The 24,417-nt window shown below is 42.5% G+C and overlaps 1 protein-coding gene across 1 annotated transcript in view; it reads left to right on the forward strand.

Annotated features, from left to right (window-relative positions):
• The first annotated feature begins 5,921 nt into the window (after positions 1 to 5,921).
• The window catches only part of C10H9orf152 (chromosome 10 C9orf152 homolog), a 242,278-nt gene continuing 223,782 nt past the window's right edge, over positions 5,922 to 24,417 (forward strand). The window contains exon 1 of the mRNA XM_086941459.1: positions 5,922 to 6,256. Coding sequence (XP_086797585.1) covers positions 6,028 to 6,256 — 229 coding nt within the window. The 5' untranslated portion in view covers positions 5,922 to 6,027. The remainder of the gene's footprint in view (positions 6,257 to 24,417) is intronic.

Here is a 24,417-nt window from a genome sequence, read left to right on the forward strand (position 1 = left end):
GGATAAAGGAGGACCGTGGGGCATACCTTTAGGGGATGGAAACCACATTATATCCCAATAAGCTGACGATATATTACTCTGTCTTAGAGATATATATGCTATCCTTGCCATGATAGCCTTGAACTCGATAGATTTGCCTCCCTTTCTGGATTGAGATTTAATTGGGCCAAGTCCTGCCTGTTCCCTTTCATGCATGACATCCCACACCCATATTTTCCTGTTAATGGCATACAGATGGATTGGCAGCCTAGCTCTTTCTGTTCCCTCAGAGTGTATGTACATCACCTCTCTTCGATGGCAACATTACTCGCGCTGTCACGTCCTTGAGATCTTAGATATCCTTTGGTGCACACTGCCATTGTCTGGACGAGTGCCGCTCCTAAAAGTGGTGGCCCTGTCCAGGCTTTTGTGCTATTTCACTAATCTCCTACGGTACAAACCAGCGGCGTTCTTTCATTCCTTTAATAGTCGGTTGCAGGTATTCATCTGGAACAAGTCCAGGTGTAGGGTGGCACTGGTGAAGCTATGCCTACCCACAGTTCAGGGTGGACTCGCTGGGCCCTGTTTGAGCAGTATTACCTTGCTTCACAAATCCAGGGGATTGCCAGGTGGTTAGCCGGCTTTCACTTGGAGGATACAGCCATGAATCTGCCTGTGTGGAGCCTACCCACTACCCTATATCTGTTCCACCCCTGTATACAAGCAAAAACTCCCATCTCCTTGCTGCTAGGAGTTGCATATGGCAGGTGTCTCCACCTCACTCGACTCATGACCACTTAAGCAACTGCACTGCTCAAAACACACAGGAAAGGAAGATTCACTTTGGAAGTGGAACGGACTGCTTGGCATGCTCTATCATACATATCCTGGGGGATCTGTATCGTGAGGACACCCTAGTCACACATAAGATGCTGATAGAAGAGGACCGCTTAGCCCCTTGCCAATTATTGTTATCAGACACATTGATTGCATCCTTAGATCACAAGTTTGGCGGCATGATCCATGAGCATTTGACCCATCTCATGATTCGATATCGCCTTATAATGGGGTCAAACAGGCACCTCGGCCGTTGGTTTGCTGACTTGTTACGGACCCAAACTGCCCCACAACCACCACCTTATGTCTGCACTGGTAGACTAATTTGACATGCCCCTGCACAGATAAGGAATGGGTTTCTTTGTTGTAAAGTTCAATGCATGTACTGTATAACTCCAGATTTAAACTCATTGAATTTTATATCATGCATAGGGCTTATCTTACCCCTAATAAAATTAACCACTATTACAATCGAACAGATGCTGTTTGTCCTCGCTGTCATCAGGTAGATGCGGACATGCTCCATATGCTATGGGATTGCCCAGGTTTAATCAACAAAGAGAGGGACAGGTGGCCTATTTTCAACTCAAGGTGGAATGGAGAGGTCCAGCATAAAGGAGGCCTCAAATAACTTACTGCAACAATGTGTTATATGCTGTTCCTACATAAAAGGTATTGGTTGGAGTCGCAAAAGTATTGGACCCACTGTACTCTAAGCAGAGTTTAGGTGGGGATCCATATGTTGGATCATAATGCCCTCACACACCCTTGCAGGTGTCATGCTTTATCATCTGGGCTGCTCCTCGTTTGGTCGGCGGTGCAATACCCAACAAGCTCCCTAAAAAGGTTCTCTTTGGCGGAGATCTTCTATCCAACTGCCGTATGGTGAAGTGCGGGTATGGGGCCTGGAGTGTGTAGACGCAGTGTAGTGGTGTAAAATAGGACTGGGAGTAACTAGAAGGACAAATTTTATTCTGGGTGACTCCTGTCCTAATTAAAAGGGTGTTCAAGGCACTCGCCCGAGGAGTATCCTCGCGTGTTGGTGTCCTTGTGTAAAATACATGGGTCAACATGTTTCTCGCTAATGGTGTAGTAACCCTGCCATACGGCAGTTGGATAGAAGATCTCCGCCAAAGAGCCCATTTTTAGGGAGCCCGATGGGTATTGCACCGCCGACCCAGCGAGGAGCAGCCCAGATGATGAAGCATGACACCTGCAAGGGTGTGTGAGGGCATTATGATCCAACATTTGGATCCCCACCTAAACTCTGCTTAGAGTACAGTGGGTCCAATATTCTTGCCCATGTTTACACAGTTACTGGTTGGATGTCTAATCCCACTTAGCCCACATGCATAGGCTGCTCAGATCTACACACATGGGAGGAGTGCCAAATGGGTCTCTACCCCAGACACAAGGAATATAGATCTACCTCTTGTTTCCTAGAGTTTGGGTTCTTAGTAGCCAAACGCCATATTGCTCGTGGGTGGAAGGCATCTGAATCCCCTCCATTGGCAGCCTGGACGTGCTTGCTACTCAATTGGGCACAAGCAGAGAGTGTTGTCCTGCATAAAGAAGATAATCTTGGATTATGTAAATACACTAGTGCTACTTACTGGGATACCATTCTAACCGAGCTCCAGATGAACACTCACCACGATGCCGACGGTAGTGCAGACTTACCTTAGGAGGGTACAGATAACATTCTCAAGAATATTTGCTCACCATCTGATACAAATGGTTGTCAGACCTCCCTCGCCGGTACATTCTCCAGGTTCTCAAATATGGGCAAACAATGCCGTTTTGGTATTTGTATGTCGGGTGTGGGAGATGGGCTGGGTCATGTGATCTATTGGTTTGTTGTTTTTGTTTATTTCATTGTTGCACATTTATTTCTGTTTCTATATTTCTGATGGCAGACTTGCCAGCCGGCTGAGTGGGTCAATGTGCAGTTCTATCATTTCTAGCAGAGCACTGTTGAGTTAAATAAGACATTTGGGGGACTGATATTTAGGTTTACGCCTCTTCTTTCATGCCCCCTTGACAGCTTATCTCAAATTCTCTTGCCCAACTCTGTAACCTATGACTTTTGTTCATGATGATCCTCACTGTTGCTTATGTGATGTTCTGCCTCCAATTGTGAGTTATCCTACACTATTATTGTATTGTACAATGGATTTAAACAAACAAAAGAGCAGCAGTCATTGGTGGGGATTGCCCTAGTTTAAGGAGAACTATGATTGCATCAAGGTCCACTTCAGAAGGGGAGTGTTCCATTTTAAAAACTTCCAGCTAGAAGTTCAGGAGATGAGGGGATAGGATTGAGGTAAATGTCTTATAATATTCAATTTGGAAGCCATCTGGGCCAGTAGTCTTGCCCGATTGCAGGCCACCAATTGCTTCAGTCACCTCCTCTACTCTCAAGGAGTGCCCTATCTACAGCAGCATATTTCTGCTTGCATAGCAATTCCCTTCCCAGTAGATTGGTAGGACAGGAAGATTTCAACAAGAAAGCATACTGGTCCGAAATGGGACAATAGGTGATAGAGACATGAGCTGAAACAGAATTGGTAATCCCCTAACATCAAATGCCACTTGTACCCACAATTCTGAGCAAAAGCAAAAAGACGGGGAAATCAGAGAATTTGAGGGCCAAGCAGCAGGCTCTGGATCAACAGAACAGGGCGGTCAAGGGGTCTGAAAGATGAGTGGGGCATCAGTGGTCTGTATGTGAATACCCTCTTCCAGTACCTTAAATGCTCACAGTTGTAACTTTGCCGTCTAAATTCTATTTTCTCTTCAATTTTACATAAACACCATCACTATTCCATTCAAAACCCACCCTAAGTCATTATACTAATGAGAATTCAAAACAAAGACAAAACAAAATATGTATCACGTGGAATGACATTTCTCCAGCCCACTTATCTTGCGAACATCACCATTGTTCTCACTTGTGAGTCTCGACCACACTGCAAATGTTTTTACACCATAAACTTCTTTCAACTTGCCCAATAAAAGAATCAAGCCTTGAAAAAGACCCTTGAACGAAACAACTATTGGCTGTGTGCAGAGCTTTAAGTGGTCTTACTGTAACTATGGTTGGACCACCTGTGGACATTGTCATGTTTTTGTAACACTTTGTTCTTCTGGGACTGGAATAAAAGACTCTGGCTATATGTACAACAGCATTTTTGTGGCCGGAAACGGCCCTATTTGGTTTCCAAACATAAAAATGGTTTTTGATATGTTCAAAACGCAGATTGTGATTCGGTAGTGTGTTACTAAATCGCAATTTGTGTTTAGTGATTCGATGTTTGAAAGGGCGTGTTTAGGACGTCCCTTTCAAATACCATATTTCAGGGTTATGTATGAATGTTTTGTGACCGAATTACAGTTTTAAAACACTAATTTTTTTCTCACACCTCAAGGGTAGTGGTAACCATTTGCAAACGGGAAGAGGACTCTCTACGAGACCCCATCCCCTTTTTGTTTAAACAAATAAGTATTGACAGCGGTCCAAGGGACCACAGCCTACTCTAAAAATGTGAAACGTAAATGTTTCATTTTATTTATTGAAATGCAGCCCGTTTTCCTTTAAAGGGAATGGGCTGCATTTTTTTTTTTTAAAAGCTCTATTGAAAAGCAATTCCAAACAGGGTGGTTTGCTGACCTCAGCAGGCCACCATCCCTGTGATGGATGCAGCGCCTAACGGGTCTCAAACATCTACACTGTATACCAAGGAAAGAAAATGTTTCAGTTAGAGAAACAAGTGCTAGAGCCTACCAGTGTTGGATTTGGATCATAAATAGGCCAGATTGCACCTTTTCACAAAACACTACTTCGTGTTTTGAATTTTTTTGTGAGAAGACGGAAGAGGGTTTCTCTGGAAGAGGCATGTATTCTTAACTTCACTGACATAAAAAAATGCAAACGTTACCAGGACTCTTTGTGCACAGATTAGATCACCTAAATATAAGCGAGGCAATTTCTACTCAGGCCCCATTTCCCTGCTCAATCTGCATACATAATTGGACTGGCCCAGCGAGAAACTGGGAATGACCACTCCCTCCGTTGGAAAAAGGGAGGTAATAGTAGCCTATCTACCTCTGGAAAGGAAGCACAGGCCGCCACTGGGCTACTGGCGGCATCTGACTATCACAGCAGACACAGTCCAATTAGGCCATCACGCTGCCCAAGAAAGTGGTCCAGAGCTGCAACTCAGACCCAGGCCCATTACCCGAGTGTCCGCCTTACCAATCCGACCCTGGCAACTGTTCTTCTAGAGGCTATGTTACTATTAGTGATGGCCTTCAAGACATTTACTGTTGATTTCTCGAAGCCTTCTATTCACTTGCTTAGCACTTTGCCTGTGTGCCCCCTTACATGTGCCAAATGTAATCCTTTTTGCCCGCAGACACCTTTGGCAGCAGCCATGGTGGGCCTGGTTGTTTTCTCTGGCATACCTACTTGGAATAAAAAACAAAGGCGAGCAAGCACTTTCTGGGATATGGCAGGAACAGGAAATCTCAAAAGCACCCCTTATACATTCATTCACCTGTTCATACATCGATGCTCTCACTCATCCACCGGTTTACCTATGCACTCACTCATCCATCTATGCAAATTCTCAACAACTCATTCTCTCTATCAACCATCCCCGCATCCTCTCATTAAAACGTTCATCCATCTACACTCTTAATAACCCATAAACTCAACTCCTTCACCCATTCATTCATACAACTATTTACAAAACCACACACACCAGAAATCAGCAAGACACTTTCACTGGAAAAGGCCAGACCTATCGACTTTCTCTGTGCTTGCTTTAGGTCACTGTAGCTTTTTGGGTTAATGTCAGCTTTGCAATGAAACGTGAAAACTGAAACGCACCCATTGTGTGTGTTCCTTCCCGCATGCAAGGCCGGTTTATATTTCGCTGCATTTACCTGGCGAAGAGTTGTGTGTTCAGCCCTATGTCAACAGCAGTCCCCGAATGGTACTTATCATTGTTTCTAAACTAGGAAGCTCGGGCCAGTCTGATACGGGTTTGAAGGAAGCCTGACGCTCGCAAAAGAACTACCCCGGGGCACGGAACACCGAGAGAAGTTCAGGGCAAGCAGTGTGTGCTCGGCGGGAAAACTTACTTCGCTCAGATTGTTCCTGAATGTTCTTAACTTTATTTGCACATCGTAAACAAGCGGGGGGCGGAGATGGTGTCTTGCTGCTGCTGTCTGCCTCTGTGTGCCTTGTGGGAGCAGATGGTGAAAGCCTGCAAGTGCATGGGACACGTTCTGTCGGTGAGTCACTCTCCGACGGAAGAGTCTGCTGCTGACAGCACCAGGAAGCTGAGCACCATGGATATAACCCAGCTTGAAGAGGAGTACCTCTGCAAAAAACAAAAACAAAAGCTGCAGACGCACATCATCGTGTATAAAACAGGTAGGCTGACTGACTGACTGTGGGGAGCGGGAAAAGGCGGCGGCTCGGCGCTGTGCAAGGGGCGCGCGCACGGCTTTGAAACCATTGTGAGGCGCTGAGGTGGGGAACTCACTGTAGCTTCTGTAACAACAACGCCGAGAAGTAGGAGATGTTCTTCCTGAAACGCTACAGAAAAGTACCTATTTTATTATTATTATTTGAGGAGCACGGATCTCTTTGGAGGGAACAGAACAGGCGATGCCAGCGTAAAACAGCAAGGAAAAGACAAAATGTTTTATTTAGTGTACTATTGTGTATACCTTTGCAGTAATGAACTTTAAAAGCCATTTTTTTAAAAGGTACGTTGTCTTTAAAACACTGAGCAGCCTTACAATTCCCAGCTTGAAACTCGTGCTTCTACGCATGATATTTCCAGGGAATGTGACTTCTTTTATATAGATATATATTGCCAAAGGTTGCCCAGAGATGAAGCCGCACTCCGTGGTAAGGTGAGGTAACAACCTTTATTTCAAACACAGGCTGCTTCCCAATCTGTAATTTTGTCCCTCGGTCTGACGCGTTTCAGGGATTCCTTCCCTTTCTTCAGAGACCACACACGAGCAGCTTCATTGTGTGCGCCTGCACAGTCCTCCGCACACAAATGCAATTTTACAAGTTGGCCTCAGGTGTGCCTTTTAATTAATTACCTTGCGCAAAGTGTTCTGGGACCTGCAGTTCATTCTTGCACCTTTTAATGAAGCTGCTCGTGTGTGGTCTCTGAAGAAAGGGAAGGAATCCCTGAAACGCGTCAGACCGAGGGACAAAATTACAGATTGGGAAGCAGCCTGTGTTTGAAATAAAGGTTGTTACCTCACCTAACCACGGAGTGCGGCTTCATCTCTGGGCAACCTTTGGCAATAAACACTCACGGCGGCTCCAGGCCGTGGAAGCGACGCACCGCCTCTTCAATGAACTGTGTCTGCGTGGGGGAGACTGTTTCCCCTTACGATCGGCGTGGGAAGGATTTTATCAAACAGGCTGAGTTTCAATCAGAGGCTCAATGGAGGGCTGCAGCATTGGTCCCTTTACAGAACACGAGCAACTAACCCACCGGAGGGACAAAAGGTGCAAGAATGAACTGCAGGTCCCAGAACACATTGCGCAAGGTAATTAATTAAAAGGCACACCTGAGGCCAACTTGTAAAATTGCATTTGTGTGCGGAGGACAGTGCAGGCGCACACAATGAAGCTGCTCGTGTGTGGTCTCTGAAGAAAGGGAAGGAATCCCTGAAACGCGTCAGACCGAGGGACAAAATTACAGATTGGGAAGCAGCCTGTGTTTGAAATAAAGGTTGTTACCTCACCTTACCACGGAGTGCGGCTTCATCTCTGGGCAACCTTTGGCAATATATATATATATATATATATATATATATATATATATATATATATATATATATATATATATACTGTCTCCAACTTTATGTATTAGAACTTTTTTGTGTGACATGCCGACATGTAGAATCGTTTATATCCTGATATCACTGTGGCATAATGGAATCTGTTAGGTTCGTGCGGGAAAGAAATTATTGCGTGCACTCAAATGATTTTCATCAAAACAGATCACACTTACTTGACTTTTCGAATGCATAGTTGTTGTACTTACCTGCATTTTTCATAAGAGTTTGTAAACTATTTGTACTATCATTACCTGTAGAGCTTGATAATCTACTTTAATCATGTTTTTTTTATCTCTGTTATTGTATGGGCACATAGTTTAAAAATAAATCCTGTAAGAATAATTGTATTTACCGTAGTATACTAAAAGAATTCATGCCTCTTGTAAATTGCTGCATATAGTTTTTAGGAAGAGCCTATTAGACAGAGCATGCGTGGTCTATTGCGAGACATATTGTTGCTTATTGAGAACATAGAAGGGTTTGGAGCACACGCTTCTTATTCGTGTCCCTGCTTGTCAAAGTAATGTTTGTCCCTCCCATGGAGCATTGCCCCCTTACAACCTCTTTGATTGACTGACGCCTCAAGCCAGCTCTTAACCTATCAATTTTATTATAACAACTTGGTTAGTTCTGGCTTTCCAAAGTATTTAAATGTGGTCACTTGGCCCTCTCATCGGTACATCCTCACTAGGTTAAGATTAGGTATTGTACACAATTTGGTGGCCTTCCCCTGTATAAAAAAAATCCCTCTGTTTTCTGCCCATGTGATGGGAGCACGAAGCAAAGTACTGTGCACTTTTTGTTTATTTGCCCTCTGAACTTGTACTTTTGTATTGCTTATCTTAAGCCACTTTTTTTTAAAATACTCTGTGTCGTCTGTTAATTCTGCTATGAGGCTGCTATTTGCACTTGATGAACCTGATGTGTGTTTTTTTACAGCTGTATATATATCCTGAAATCTGTGGCTGCTAGGAAAAGCATGGTCTTTTCTTTTAATTAACCAATGGTCATTGCCCATGATTGATGCCCCGCTATTTTATCGTCATGTTATACTTGCTGTGTTTTTATGTGCTTTATTGATTGTTTTTAATGATCGAATAAAGCGTTCCAAACTGAACTGAAACTGACTGACCTCACTGCTTCCACTGATTACTTTTCAAGCACTACTTTTTTTCTTTTGTGTGAAGCACTATACTTTTCAACCTGGCTTTTTTTCTTTTCACTTTAGCAATGCTGCACATAATGCTGCTGAATAAGCCTATTCTATTTAAAGCCTTTCTCTTGATGCATAGAGTGCTACATCATTTTGTGCCTGGCTATTTGTCCTCCAAGTTTTCCCACTATAAACTTAAGAGAAACCCGCGCTCCTCAAATAACTATCTGACCAAAGTTCCAAGGGTCCGTCGCTCCAAAGCTGCAGCGTGGTCCTTCACTCGCCTGGGACCAGTGTGTTGAAACAAGCTCCCCTTAGAGTTTCACCAAATGGAGGATGGCAGGTTTTTAAGGAAAAATTCAAAATCTGGATTTTTACTGAGTAGCCTATAACACTTTTCTCATCATTCCGTTACACTCCACATAGCGCCAGTCAGAGGCGCAACTAGAGCCAAATTTCATGGGGGCTAAGAAAACATTTCAGGGGGGCTGAATCTTTAATCAATAGGCAGAGTGGAGCTGCAGGGGCTTTTAGAAGGGGTGAAACAACATCAAGGCCTAATTAACATGCAAATGGTCTTTTAAAGACCTGTGAAGTGTTCGGGTGCGGCTGTGTGTGTGCCCGGGAAGCTGTCTCATCCCGGGCTGCCACACACGACGGGGGACGGCTGAAGCCCTTTCAGTCCAATGGGTGTTGCGTGCCTAGCGCCAGGACACTCTTTTGAGTGGTCACATGCCCAACAAATCCCTATTCATTTTCTTTCACAAGTCACTGCTCAGTCCCTTATTGACTAGAGGTGACTGTGAATCATGCTCTTCAAGAACCAACTGCAATTTCTCTTCTATAGCATGTCCCTCTTCAGGTCACTGGGAAGTGAAACTCCTTTCAAGACCAAGTTGCTAGCTGGCATGGGAATGAGAGTGTTGGGGGCTCCTATGGTCATGGAGTCTCCTTCTGGGAGCCAACTGGATCCTCATATACCTTCCTCTTCCAAGGCTTTTCAGATAGTTTGAGTTTTTCATGCCAGAGCCTTATGAGAGACCTTTGTCCTTGAACAGTTCTACAGAGCTCATGACTTCAGGACAAAGATACTTTATCGGTAAACATTTTCTTCAGAAACAGTGTAGTTTCACTAGCCTTGGTGTAGAATTTCATATATTCACTGCAAAGACTGTTTGTTAGTTGTCAGCCAAAGGTATGTGCAGTCCAGAACCTGGCACCACTGTAGCAAATCTGACTACAAAGCTATGTGGGAGAGAATAAATATACAATAGATCTGCAAAGCAATCCTTAAGGAGTGTGAGTTGTAATCTATAGAGTATATGAGGGTTTTAATCTATAGATTATATGAATCATTTCTGAAGGATTCATTTATAAAAAGTATTTCCAACACTTATAGGTTGGTTATAAGAGTCCAGCCTAAGCACATAAGCATAAATATTACAATCAGTAGTCAATAAATAATAGCGTACTCTGTGTGAGGTGCAGAGTATTCAAATATACTTAATTTATATTAATTGTTTGTTCAATGCCACAGTTTTTCAATACTACAGCAAAAGTTCAAGATCAGTGTCTCCTGGAGTAACGGGCGACCTTCACAGCACACACCAGCTTGTGCCATATGAATTAATTAGTTCATTTATAAAACATGACCTTAGTTGGTGCATCACCCGCTCAATCGTTTATAAAACAAATGTTCTTTTAAATGTTGTTTTAGGTGAGAGACATCCTTCTTTTTGGAAGAGACGTCACAGCCTTAATGAAATCTGTGACTGAGTTCCTACACTGCCTACATATATGGACCCATAGGGATAAACCCATTTTCCTTAAAGGTATACTAGGTTTACCTCTGGTAACTTGGCTTGAGCAGTAAGCAAACCGTTAGAAAAAGATATGAGGTGTGTGACATAACTCACACAGTGAACAACTATACAGCGAAAGAACTTGGAAAGCCTTGCTGATTTATATAAAAAATTACAAAAATATAGCAACTATGTGAGAACTAATAAAGGTATTTTTGGAATAAGAATTCTCTAACTATCTTCTAGCAGGAATAATAAAGATCTCAAAAGTGTCAAAGTGAACAGTAGAGGGCCACAGCTGATGAACAATATTCACTAGAGCTCTCAGTGCCTGAGTTATCATGGAGGATGGTGGTCCTGGGTTGAAGTAAATTTCTTAGGTTGGTTGCTAATCCTCTATGTTGGTTTTACAAGATGGTGCAGTACTTCCTAGATATTTTTTTTTTAAATCTATAGTTCTTGTTTAAACAAATTCAGACTCAGTGGCGGCAGGCATGGCTCTCGTGTGGCGGGGCAGGAGGGGTATTGTGGGAGGGGGGAGTCGCACGGGGGGGATACGGGTACACAATAAAAAAAATTAACTTAACTTGCTGCTGGGTCCCGCGTGTGTGCTCCTGCTGTCCTTGTTTTGGAACAGGTAGCACAATGCAGCGTTGTGATTGGTCTGAGCCCTGTGACACGTGCTCAGCTAGCGGCTGGAGGGATGGGCATGTTCTCCATGCAGGCTGTAATGCAGCCTGTATGGGAAACAGGGAAAGTGCGCATGGCTGGTTTGGCTGGCCCGAGAGGGCCGACCAAACAGTCATTGCCCACTTAGAAGTGGGCAAACCACTCCTCCCCTGCCCTGCTCCGAGAACAGAGCAGCCCCACCCACCTGCCTGCCTGCAAAGCAGCACAAAGCATAAAATGATAATAACTCAAAATTAAAATAATTTTATGTTTCGTACTTTGCACTGCTTAAAAGCAGTGGGGCGACGCTCCTCCGCCACAGCATAACAGTTTGGTTACCAGAAGATTCAACATTGGTTCCATGTCCTTCTAGTCCTCCATCTAAGCAATCAAAGGATTTTTTTCCAGTGGACTGCTAGATCCTCCATCCATTTAGTTTTGACTTGAGTACTTCGAGGCTTCAAAGAACTGCTCCTGAGCAGGATATCAACTCTGCTGCCACTTTGAGTTAAATCAGATTAATGTGGTCTGCAATCCTGGTTCTAAGTACTGCCGGACATAGATTCCGGTGAAGATCGATCAGTGCAAGGCTGCTTCTATTTTATTAGGCACGCAAAGACAGGCAGTGAGAAATAGGTGACGTTCTATTCTAGATTTATAGTGAAAAAATATTGCACAAAATAGTTGACATCCTGTGTGTCAGCGTAAGGGCTCACAACAGTGTGATGTAAGTCTCAGGTTAACAGAACTGTACCGAAACTGAAAGCAACACCATTTTAGCAGGTATTGTTGTGGTTGGGTTGTGGTCATCAGAATCCAAAGACGGTAAAAAGCAAACCTGTCCAAAAAAAAACCCCAAAGATTTGTAGGAACACCATCGTACTGCATCTTCACAGCTCGAAACTCCCCACCTCTCTGCTTCTAGAATTCTCTTTCTCGGTTCTCTAGATTCCAAGAGACCAATACTCTCAACTACCCTGCACCCCACCCCCTCTCTCAGCCCCAGGGCTCTTAGAATGGATAGTTCTCTTATCTAACTGATACGTATTTATACAGATCCTACCTTAGCTCCATGTCTGGATGCTTCACTAGTTACCCTTTTACGCACACACCCATTCCACCTTCCATACCCCAAAGCTTATCAATCTTCACTACATGTCCAGCTCACTACCTCCACTGAACCACAGCGCACCAGCACTGCACTACCACAGCTTTCCGCACCCCTCACTAGCCAACCATCTTTTACTTGCAACGGCACAACTCGCATTATGCCCAGTCATCCATTTCACCCAATCCCCACAGTGACACAAGAATCCCATTGTCAGAGCTCCTAATTGTTTTCTTTAATCTGTTTATTGAGATTTTGTAGACATAAGAAAACATGATACAAACAAGCATAAAAGCAACGAGTACCAGTTGGAACGACAGTTCATACCAATCCGAAGTACATAAAATCCTTACAACGATAGAAAAAAGCATCAGCGTGAGTAATGTGTCTCAGGAGTATACAGATACTTAGTGATTATACTTCGTACTTCCAACATTGTATTCCAGCCATTACAGCCTGTCATTAATGCAATATCTAAGTACCATGCAAGAGCACAAATAGTTCTCCACAACATGTGAACTGTACATTTCTCACGGCACCTTTCGGCTGAGCCATAAAGTCATGACCATTATGTAAGTAAACAGATTCATATAATAAAACTATGTAAAACCACTCAGAAAAATCAACAGAACAAACCAGTAAGGGTAATAAAGGAAGGAAGGAAGGGGGGCCTAGATGCATAGGAACAATCCGCTTATTAAGGCCACAGCAACCCACACTCAGTCCCAGACATATCAAACTCGATGGCACACTTCAAGGAACTATATCATCCGAAGTGAAGAAATGCACCAACTGCAAAACTATTTAATGAGTGGGATCACCATGCCCAGTGTGTGAATTAACCTGATCAGAGTCGGATGCAATAGAAGAGTCTTCTGTAGTCGAAGCTACTTGTAATGCCATCGGCATCACTCCCCATGCCGCCGAGATGGGATACTTGCGGAGTGCCAGCGTGTCCTCTCTTAGCAATAAAGTCTCCTCAGCTTTAGCTCAATATAACAGCGAGTGAACTCAGGCTGTGAGTGGAGGTGGATCAGTTGACTTCCAGCAACAGGTGACCAGCCGCTTGGCCACCACCAACCCCAAGTATTGTCAGAGCACCTTATGATGTGTTCCTCCCAGTGCCCAAATGTTCTGTTCTCAAGTTTGGCAGACAACCCATTTTTCATTTCCTTATCCTTCTTTTCCTTTCTTTTTCTTCTCCGACTACTCATGTTCCTCTGCTGCCAAGTGATAGTCCGTTGTCCTCCATTTCATCACTGAGGGACACTGTACCAATGATTATTTTTTTAGGAACTTTACTTTTCCTAGACTACTTGCTTTGCACATTCTAATGTAATTACATTTTTAGTAGTGCTTTTTTGTTTAGATTGTTAAGAAAACGTATTAGCTCGTGTGAGAAAGAATAGATTTAAGTCTCATTCAGATTTGAGTTTACATATGCTGCAGGCCTAGGGTGGCTTTGTTTTCTCAAAGACGACATATTTGTCATCAAGTCACCCATCCAAGCAAATAATTTAAATCAAATGGGCCAACACAGCCTCATTAAGTTGTATCAAAGTCCGTTTTCGAACCTAGACATAATAAAAAAAATTGATATGGCAATGGAATTTCCCTAAAAATCATCAAGATAACAATACGAGTTAAGAGCTGAAAACCTAGCAAGTCTGAACCAGCATTTCATCGTTCTGAGGTAGATAAACTGTGCATTATTGAATAATAATAACATTTCTTACTATCAACATTCCAAAATATCAAATCTGTGGCAGTAAGTAGAACATGAATGGAAGTTATTGTTAAAGACATTTGACAGAACATTCCTTTCATTTTCAGACTTTATATTCATTTATTGTCCTTTAGCACGTTCTCTGTATCAGACATTAACACAAATCAAAAACAATACTGAATACGAAATTTAACCAACGACATAGCCTTAACCCCTTCGATGCTGAGGACGAGCTCAGCTCGTCATCAGCCACGGGGGGCGTGTGCGGATGACGAGCTGAGCTCGTCATCTTACGCGGCTTTTAGAAAAAAGCCGCGTAGGGGAAAAATAACCGCCGCAGCGATGCGGTTAAGTTGCATCCTTGCTGACTAAACACCTCAATATTACCTGGTTTAAAAAAAAATAGGAAAAGAAGGATGGTTAGTATAAACTCTATGCTTGATCCACAAAAGGACTTACGACTTGTAGTGTGAAGATTTCATCCCAAGTGGGGAGACTCCACCCCAAGTGTGGAGATTCCACCACAAGTGTAGTGACTCCGCCCAAGAGTGGAGACTCCACCACGAGTGCGGACTCTGCACTCAAAACTTTACGAGTTGTACGTCCCTCTGTAAGTCAGCCCCACTGACACCATTCCAATACAAAAATGGCTCTAAATTATTGTGAACGCTTTATTTGAAATCATGTGGTAGGTACCCTAGGGAAAAGTGTTCCTCCCTTTGTACCATATGACTAATCAAATGAAACATGTTCGGTTTTAATTGATAGCTGAGAATTTCATTTTTGGTGATTATTGCATAACTATCAATAAAGTTCAATAAGAGTCATACCTAGCTTAACAACCTCCAGATTCCATATAACATTGCAAAAATCAGCAGCAATTGATTCAAAACGTTTTGACGAGCAATATTCTCTCGTAACTAAACTGTAAATACACTAGTTCACATCAAATTGATAAATCACAAGATCATACATACCCCAAATATGCATATTTTGTGAATGGTACAAATCAATTAATATTGTGTTCTAAAAAACATGCACTGCTTTACATGTGCAAAGATAGACATTGGGGGTAATCGAAAAAGGTGCCCAAGACAGATGTTTAATGGAAATCTTAAGATTATGTAAGGTAAATCTTTTAAACGCCTCAATTGTAACCCAACCATTTTTAATGACGGTAAAAGGGTACTTTTTATATGTTAAGCTAGCCATGCAATGTTTTTTTGCCAAAATGTGAGAAATGTGGATAGTTATGATTTTAAAAGTAGGATTTCATAATGCAGTTCTGAACTTTAGCCTACTAGAAAGCCTCCTTTGCTTTTCTTAAATTCTTTTCATTGATTTCGATTTGTTACAGAGTTCATTGTGACCTAAATCCTACTAGTATTATTACACCATATATTGTCTAAGCGATACAACATAATTGTACCTACAACACCCAGGAGGGACACCAACTGGCCTCCTCCACAGTCCTGGTACTAATTGGGAAATACATTAGGTTTCGCCTATCTGATTGATAATATTTTTAGGGGGGGGGAGTTTAAAGTTGGTGAGCAGTTGTGCAATATAAGTTAGAGAAACTATAAAAATCTTGTTACTTGTTGTTTTTAGAAATGCAATATATTGTGCAGTAGCTAGTGGTTATATAAAGCGTTGTAAACACAGTAGACAAGTCCTTCGCTAGGTCATAGAGTCAGTGTTTCTGAAAGGAACCTAACAAATAAGGAGATTTTGAACAGCGCAAACAAGTGCACAATGTTTTAGGAAACCCCTCACCCACCTACCTGGTAGGTGGCATGCTTCATCACCGGGGCCCAGCTGGATCACCTACAACAATCCAGCTGTGCTTCAACATCTGAGTTACAGCGGAGCAGGTTGTTTGTGGAAATACAGTGAAGTGCTATGTGAAGTGCCAATTATGTGATAAAAATGTCTCTAGGGAAACCCTTTTAAAAGTTTTAATGGAAGGGCCCTAGGACATGGGTAAAAACAGTTGGGGGGATCAGCTTGAGGTTTTTAAGGTACCTCCGTATCCCTTTAGAAATTATTAGGTCTACTAGTTTTAGCCCTTTGGATGATAATTTAGTATGAACAGAGATAAAAACTAGATAATTTTCCTCCAATTATCCAAGTCATGATAAAAGGGAATGAGACAAAAAGAAAAACCAATAGCAATTATGGACTTCCAGTAGTTTTAAGGCGTTTCTCGAATGCCTGCAAGAATTTTACCAGCTTGCAGTGTATTCGAGGGACAGTTGAGTCCAAACCTCCAATAATGGCAGATCTACATGTCCGTAGTCTATTAATCTGGAAAGTATGTTTTAAAAAGTATGTCAGTTCCTTAGTCAACATCTTGCAATGACAAATTATATGAATTAAATCTTCTTTGGGACTACCACAAAGACGGCAGGTGACAACTTCATGCTGTTTCCAAGCAGGCTCCTCAGCTAAGGTCGGAAATTTACCAAATCTCAGTGCCATCAGCTTTTTGTTGATAAAGATAGAATAGGTTGTTTCCAAGTAAAGTGCGGGTGTAAGTGACTTATACCCGTTGATCACGGCCCAAGAGTGCGAACGATGGGAAAAAATGTCTTTGTCCGTAACCAATTAATGAAATTTAGCCACTTTATTTAGTGCCTGTTTTAATGCAGCAAATGGCAAGTTTTGATCCCAAAGATTTGCAGAGCATGTTACCTCCAATGCATGCGAAAGGAATTGGTTTGCTTTTGATTTTTTATGTGTCTTCAACTCCTGCCATAGAAAGGTATTAAGATTATTGTCAGTTGCTTTTTTCTTAATCTGGTACCACACCTTGATATATGAATATAATCTTCCCAATATTTCGTTTTTTAAGCCAAATTCGAGGCGCATTTGCACTTGTGAAGCCATGTTGGGTAGTTGAAGTACATTTTTATAAATTTTAGTTATTAAGCTGTTTAATAGGTCCGCATCCTTTCCGTGCATTGCTACACTTGCATATGTCAGGGTGGGAAGAACCTTATTCACCATCACGATTAATAGTGGTTTTAATGATGGACCTTCCAATTTATTCGACAGAGTGCTTAACCCAAATATTAAGGCTCCTGCTCTTTGCGTCAGATATTTTTCTGGTCTATTAAGTCGAGCTTATCATCTATAAAGTAGTCCAGATATTTATAATTTGAGACTTTCTCCAACGGTTTTCCTTCTAGCCATATATTGTGTTGTGATACACGGCGGTTGGTTATTACCATTGTTTTAGTTTTTGTAACATTTAGAACCAACTTGTTTACTGACAGAAACACTGAGAGTTCTGTTACTAGTCTAGTTAGACCCACCTTCGTTAGACTAATAAGAACAATATCATCAGCATATGCCAGATGTGTAAGCTGTAAATTGCCCAGTTTCGGAGGATGTACATTGCAGATATTCAATTTCCCAGAAAGATCTGAGATAAAAAGATTGAATAGATGACGCGCAAGGACACACCCTTGCTTTAAGCCAATCGATGTAAAGACTTTTCTCGATAACCGGGAACCATCCCCTATTTCGACTTGAGACCAGGTATCGGAATAGAATAGCAACAGGCCCCTTAAGATGCTCTCTGGTATGGACCATGCTCTTCATTTCGACCATAATAAGTTTTAGTCTACACTATCGAAGGCGGCTTGGAGATCTATAAAACACAAATTCAAGTCCTGTTTACTGCTCATGCATTTTTCTGCTATCAGGTTGATTGATAAGATATTTGCTGTTGTTCCGATCCCCTTTCTGAACCCTGTTTGATTAATAGGGATCAACTCTCTTTCACCTGACCAAGTTACCAAATCGTTTAAAAGAAGCGATGCAAAATATTTTGCCTCTACGTCCTGCAGCGCTATTAATCGATAATTGATGGTATTAGATCTTTCACCACCTTTGTATATTGGCACAATTATAGATCCTTGCCAGCTTTCCGGGACTTGATTATAAATTTGCACGTCTGCAAACAATTTCGCAAGTCGTGGACCCCAGAATTCTGGTGCATATTTGTAAGCTGCTTGTGGAATGCCATTTGGGCCTGGCGCCCCATTAGATTTGCCTTTTTTGATTATTTTTATTATCTCGTCTGCTGTATATGGATTATTCGAGAGATCAGAACTCAATAAATTATATAGATTACTGGTGAAGGCTGAGTCACTTGTTCTTTAGCTGTGTACGTTAAATTATGATTTTTTAGAAAAAGTTCACTGCCATGAATTTTTATGGAGGTATCAGTAAATTTTGTCGCAAGAAACGTAGTCCACTCAGATTCCTGCACATTCGATGTTAGTGCGTTACAAGGTCTTGTTAGCTGATTTATGATTTTCCAAAATGTATTTGAGTTCTGGTGTTTTGAGCTAAAAAGCAGTTTGGACCAAAAGCTCTCGTTAATCCTCTTTTTAAATTCCCAGACCTTATTTTTGTGTATATTTCTTTGCGCACCAAAGGTGACTAACTGACAAGCACCATTGCCAGCTACTGCAACTTCTTGCGGGTTCTTCGCAGAATCCTTCGTAGGTCTTGTAGTTCTTTCGAAAGTTTTCTCTGCGAACCGTCACTGTTGGTTTTTATGACGGATAGCTTCATTTTTTATTTTAATTTCTCCAAAAAGAGAGACCATGCTTGAATAGTATTCATTGGTGCATTCCCTGGACCATTCAACGTGTCCTTTATTATCGTGAACCACTCGATTTCATTTGAGTTAGACCAGTTTATACGTTTCAGATTAGCTGAATTTAGATAACCTTCTAGTGTATACGATGGTTGCAATCTTTCTGTGTTAAGGTGACTTGTCTACTGTGTTTACAACAAATTACTTGGTGAAGAGGACAAGTTCACCTTTCCTTACTCTCTTTTTGGTTAAGAAGGTTATATAAAGCGATCATGTACCTTTGGGTGATGTTGTGAAAGCCATATTTATATCCACTGTCTGGATTATAAAGGGGATTGAATGGCGATGCGAAGTTCTGAATTCCATCGCACCACTGTCCTAGAAATCAAAAGTAAAGCAGTCTGTCAATATATCCTTGCAGCTTCTCTACGTGAGAAGTGGTGCCATTTTCGACCAGTGCTGTGCAAGCAAAACCTAACGAGCATTTGCAATGCAATAGGTCTCGCAGTTACGAGAGTTTCAGCTACTGGCATTGTAAATAACAATGCCTTTTATTTATGTTTTTAAAACAAAAATAAAAGGCATTATTATTTGCAATGTCAATAGCTAAAACTCGCGTAAATGCGAGACCTATTGCATTGTAAATGCTTGTTTCTCTTCTCTCAGCTCCAGTTAAAGCGTTTTCTCAGCGAAGCTCACTACCAAAGCCGTATTAATTAGAGGGCATATGTGAAACTCGGCCTTCCTCTTGGCAGTTGCAAACACGCACTGGTACCAGCAAGCAAGCACTGGTAAGTTTGTTGTTTCATGAAAGGTGCTGAAATGCAGAGGATTCTGATTAAGAGCCTAGAGCCTCCAGGTAACAGATGATATAATACACAGATTAAAGGACCTCTTCAGTTGATAGAACTGGCCTTTTAAAACACAGAGTTTGTCACAAACTTTGAGAAGGAACAACATTTAAGACAATTCACTATCAATGTTCAAATCATTATGATTTTAAAAAGTTCAATTTCAGCACGTGGGCCTCAAGGGAGAGTGGTGATGAATAATGTTTTTTTGGCTTTCCCTCAGTATACATATAATAATTATGTTAGAGGATGCACAAGTAGAATTTTGATACCCATATTAAGAATTTCTCTGTTTCTTCTTGTAACTTCTCAAAGCTCCCTCGTGCTTTGAGGCTGGCAGGTTACCACTTTGATTGGACCTTGAGAGGATAGGAGACAATGGATGCTTACTAATGCTCTGAACATTAGTAAAGTAAGATAAGTCTTCAGGTAAGGAGCAAGCCAAGTTCTTTGGAGAGCCAGGAAATGCAGGAATGTATTCACTAAGGTTTAAAGTTTACTTGGGGAGAGAAATCTAATGGCATAGGAGCATATAGACGTTAGTGTAAAGTGCTATTTGGGTTTGCATTATTTTGTGTAGGTGAAATAAGCAAAGTGAGCACAACATCAAATGATCAGACACCAGAGGAGGAGAAGGCTACCCTTCTCCAGTGGACAGAGAGGCCCATCAAAGAGTATGTCAAAAGCAGCAACATTCACCCTAGCAGGTTCCCACCAAGGCCCTATATACAGCAATTAACATTCCTGCTCTACGTCCATATATACCATTCATAAGCTATCTAGCGAGATCCCTCCAAGTACATCATATAAAGGACTTAACATTTCACCATTAGGCTGAATGTGATATAACATGCATCCCTGGGTGGAGTGTAGGTCAGATAAAATCTTCACTACCCAGCTTTTAAGGCATGCAAGGGAGTAGGCTAGGGGCAGCGGGGGGGGGGGGGATAAGTGGGACATAGAGCAGGGGCCCCCACATGCAGGTCAACCTCATTTTTGGAAATCCTGTACACCAGGAAGCTTTAGTCTTTTATTACAGTCCCGAACGTCTGCCTAATATTGTTTTTCTGCTACTGTGGGGTTAAGGCTTGGGTTTTCTGGTTGTTACTTCTGACTAAATTTGCAGATTATTTTGATGGAACAGGTCTGAGTTATTTGGGGTAAACCTTACTGCTGTTAGGGCATGTTCTGAAGAAATTAGCAATGATGAAAAATGTTGGATGGAAGACAGTACAGCTCAGTAGAGGCGGCTGTGGGCAGATAGGGAAGGAACTAGCTTTAAAATAGGATTACCATTGGGGAATAAGATATAGAAGGGGACAGCAAATATAAGGCCACTATTGGCTTTATTTAAGAGAGAGAGTGTGTGTGGTTGTATGAGTTTTTTATAAAGACAAAGGGAAAAATGTCAGGTCATAGTTTGCTTTATTCTTGAGCTGGGGGTTTTATTACGCTGGAGTTTCGAATTACCCAATACACTTTTCCATATACCTGTATTTGAGGTCATTTTTTGTATAAAAAATAAAACTCTTTAATATAGATTGCATGAGGGAATTAAATAAAACAGAGAAATTCAACCAGAGCCCCCCCCCCGTCTGCAGGATTTAGAAATTCCAGGCCCAACCATTGCAAATCAAGACATCATATCCAAAAACAGATGGGTCAAAATAACGGTTTAACAATAGGGCTGCGGATTTCAACTTGAGCAATCACAAGTTTAATTCATGATTTTCTACCAAGAGGAAATGTGTGACCAACCAACAGACTTGGGAAACTTATGCAACAGCGACCCCATAAACCACTTAACAACACTACAGAAGCACAACTTGTAGGCCTTTAACTGTCAGGATTATTGGGGACAGGCCACATAACATCAAATGCAGGCTTTAGAAAGACAAAACCACAACCCTATAAGGCGGGGTTTTAACTTTGCTCCTACTCAGCAACATTTGTCCACTTGGACAAACGAAAATCCACAAAAAAGTTCCCATGGACCTGAAAATGTGTCATGCTCACATACGCTGGGGAAGAAAAGATGTAGTGCAAACCTCACACTACAAGGGAACAGAAAAAGACTCCATGAGGCTCTAAATTTCACAATGGATGCCTTTCAGAGGCCTTAAACGAATGTATACTTTAATTGTGCACTACTCACAGAACAGTGATTTGCCCCATCCTTCAAAATGTAGTTGTTCACATAATATTCGTGCCTGTGCAGCCAGAGGCGCACTTCCACTCTAAGGTGTCTTTGCTAGTCACCCTGTCTACACTGCTGCTTCAAACAAGCTGCAAAAACATGCAACAGCTGCAGAACTAAAGCATGAACAAAAATCAATCGCATGTTTAAGGCCTGGTAAGTACTGCTATTTATAAGTGCTCCTGAACACATGTCAAAGTTTTCCTAGTTCAGTTCCAAAAGACAGCTCACTTGCGCTTGGCCCAGCACACTTCATGCGCAGCCTAGGACAGGAAGTGGTGTGCCACCAACGCAATACTACAGGTATTACAACGAGAAAGTGCCAAAGTGAAACTCGTGTCATTCACACTTCCAAACGAGTGCAGCAACGTGCTGAGGGACTAGCACAGATTGTTATGAACTGCACAAGCTGCAGCCAGCCACTGAGATTCAGAGCCCATCGAAAATCCGATGGTGGTTGGGGCCCGTTCCACCACCATCTCGACAGCTGTTTGTATAATCCTTTACAACGCAGCAATATTCGGCTCAGCCGAGGAGGCTTCTCTGTGCCTGAGGTGGTTTCTCTGTGCCCGTGTGCATGTCTGATCAGATCCAAATTAGGAAAGTGAGAGCACGCCATTTGCACATTGTGCTCAAATGACGCGAGCCATACACGTGCACATCGCCTGTCTGTACGAGTGCACATCTCCAGTCCCCCTTCTGCCAAAAAATCGATGACAATAGATCTGGCCAAGTGTGTAGCGCATGCGCTGTGTCGCTAGACGAGACCTAAAAAGGAGCAGTGGAAGGAAATATTAATGAGTCCATATTCCGGAGTGGGACAAACATGAGAAGAAGGAGGAAATGTACACACAGCTAACAAATAAGAAGCAATTAAATGAGAGTGATAATGAAGCCTACCAATCAGTGGTAAGAAATGGGCGGTTCCTAAGCCCACTGTAAAACAACAATATGTCTTTCAACAGACAGAGCATGTTCTGTTTTAGGGGAGACCTAGAATGGAATGCTATGTGAGGCAACTAAGCTTGAATAGGGCCTATTCATGAAGGATTTTTTTACTGTAAGATTCTCAAGTGCGGAGAAAGCCATAGTGTTAAATTCTACTCAAGGGTTGCGCAGCGAGGGTACCAACCATGTACATTTGCTGGTATTTCTAAACTTCGATCAAACCTCTTCCCCTCTCGTAAAATCACACCACCCCCAAATTTGTGGAAAAAAATGTTTCCTCTTACAGAAAAAAAGTGGATTAAAAAAAGTACGGTACGTAGAATTCCTTCCACACATGGGGAATGTAAACCCCTTGTCACATGCCATTCCCAGTAGTACACCCAGATACCAGCACCTGGCGCAGCTTTCCAGGAGTATGACAGAGAATGTTTGTGAAAAGGAATAAAATCATAATGTACGTTCAGGAAGAGATGTAAGCCTCTGCCCATACCTTTACGTGTTTCCTTCTGAATAGTCTTAATGGGTTTTACAGAGCATCTGTATGTAGTTGAGAAGGCCGAAGATAGGATGGTGACAGAGACAGGGAGAGTAGCCAGACAGTGAGAAAGATTAATAAGAGAAGAAGAGGGTGGCAATGGAGTTGAAAAGATGAGGAGTCAGTGGGCAGAAGAGAGAGAGAGAGTACTGAAATCAGGAGAGTAAGTGAAGACAGCAGGCAGGCGAGGCTAACGTGACTACAAAGGCGAAACGATGGGAGGACTTAAGCAGAAGAAGTGAGGCAAACTAAATGAGGAGAGGGGCTGAAGAACTCAACGGAAGCGGTTGTAGATGGGTGAGAGGTAAGGTGTAGACAAGAGAGTGGTGAGAGGGTTGCAGACAGGAAAAGAAGAGAGGGCTACATATAGGAAATAAGTAAAGGGTTAAAGGCAGGAGAGAGTGAAAAGATACAGACAGAGGGGCAGAAGACTCCTGAGGGTAAAGACGTGCTGGGTCCACTGAGGAGACAAACGAGGGCAGGAGATGGGACAGGAGAGAAGGCTGCAGGAACACTGAGGCTTGGAGAGCGTAAGAGACTGGATATGGTGAGAGGACTGCAGGCAGGAGATGTTTGCCTCAGTATGTTTTTAGGCAGAAGTAGGTGAGTGGGTTTCTGCCTGGAATGCTGGCAATGTGAGTTCCGCAGACCGGAGAGGGATAGAGGCCCCAAGTCAGGAGAAGATGCAGAGACTGTAGACAGGGAATGACGAGAGGTCTGCAGACAGGGGAAAGTGAGAGAGGGCTGCCGCAGTCAAAGGGTCCAAGGGCTGCAGAGGAATGGGAGTGCCGCAGACAGGAGTGGGTGAAGGGGCTGTCGAAGTGAAAGGGTGAAAGCACTACAGACAAGCTAATCAACTACTACACAGCAATCAAACAGGATAAAACTTATTGTGGGAACGGTTAAATCGAGAAGCGAGCAGCCATGCAGTGATGTGTTTGTGCAGGAGCATGCATTAGAAAGAAGCTTGAGATTCTTTCCTGTTCCTCCCGAACGTCTACTATTAGGGGGGTGGCTATTATAAGTAAGCTCGGTCTGGGGAGAGCAAAACGATTTAAGGCAGATAGTATGGGCAGGTGGGCATTATGTGAGCTGAATATGGGCATCACCCTCTGCTGCAT

Source organism: Lissotriton vulgaris, chromosome 10 (assembly GCF_964263255.1).
Source record: "Lissotriton vulgaris chromosome 10, aLisVul1.2, whole genome shotgun sequence".
Taxonomy (NCBI): Eukaryota; Metazoa; Chordata; class Amphibia; order Caudata; family Salamandridae; genus Lissotriton; species Lissotriton vulgaris.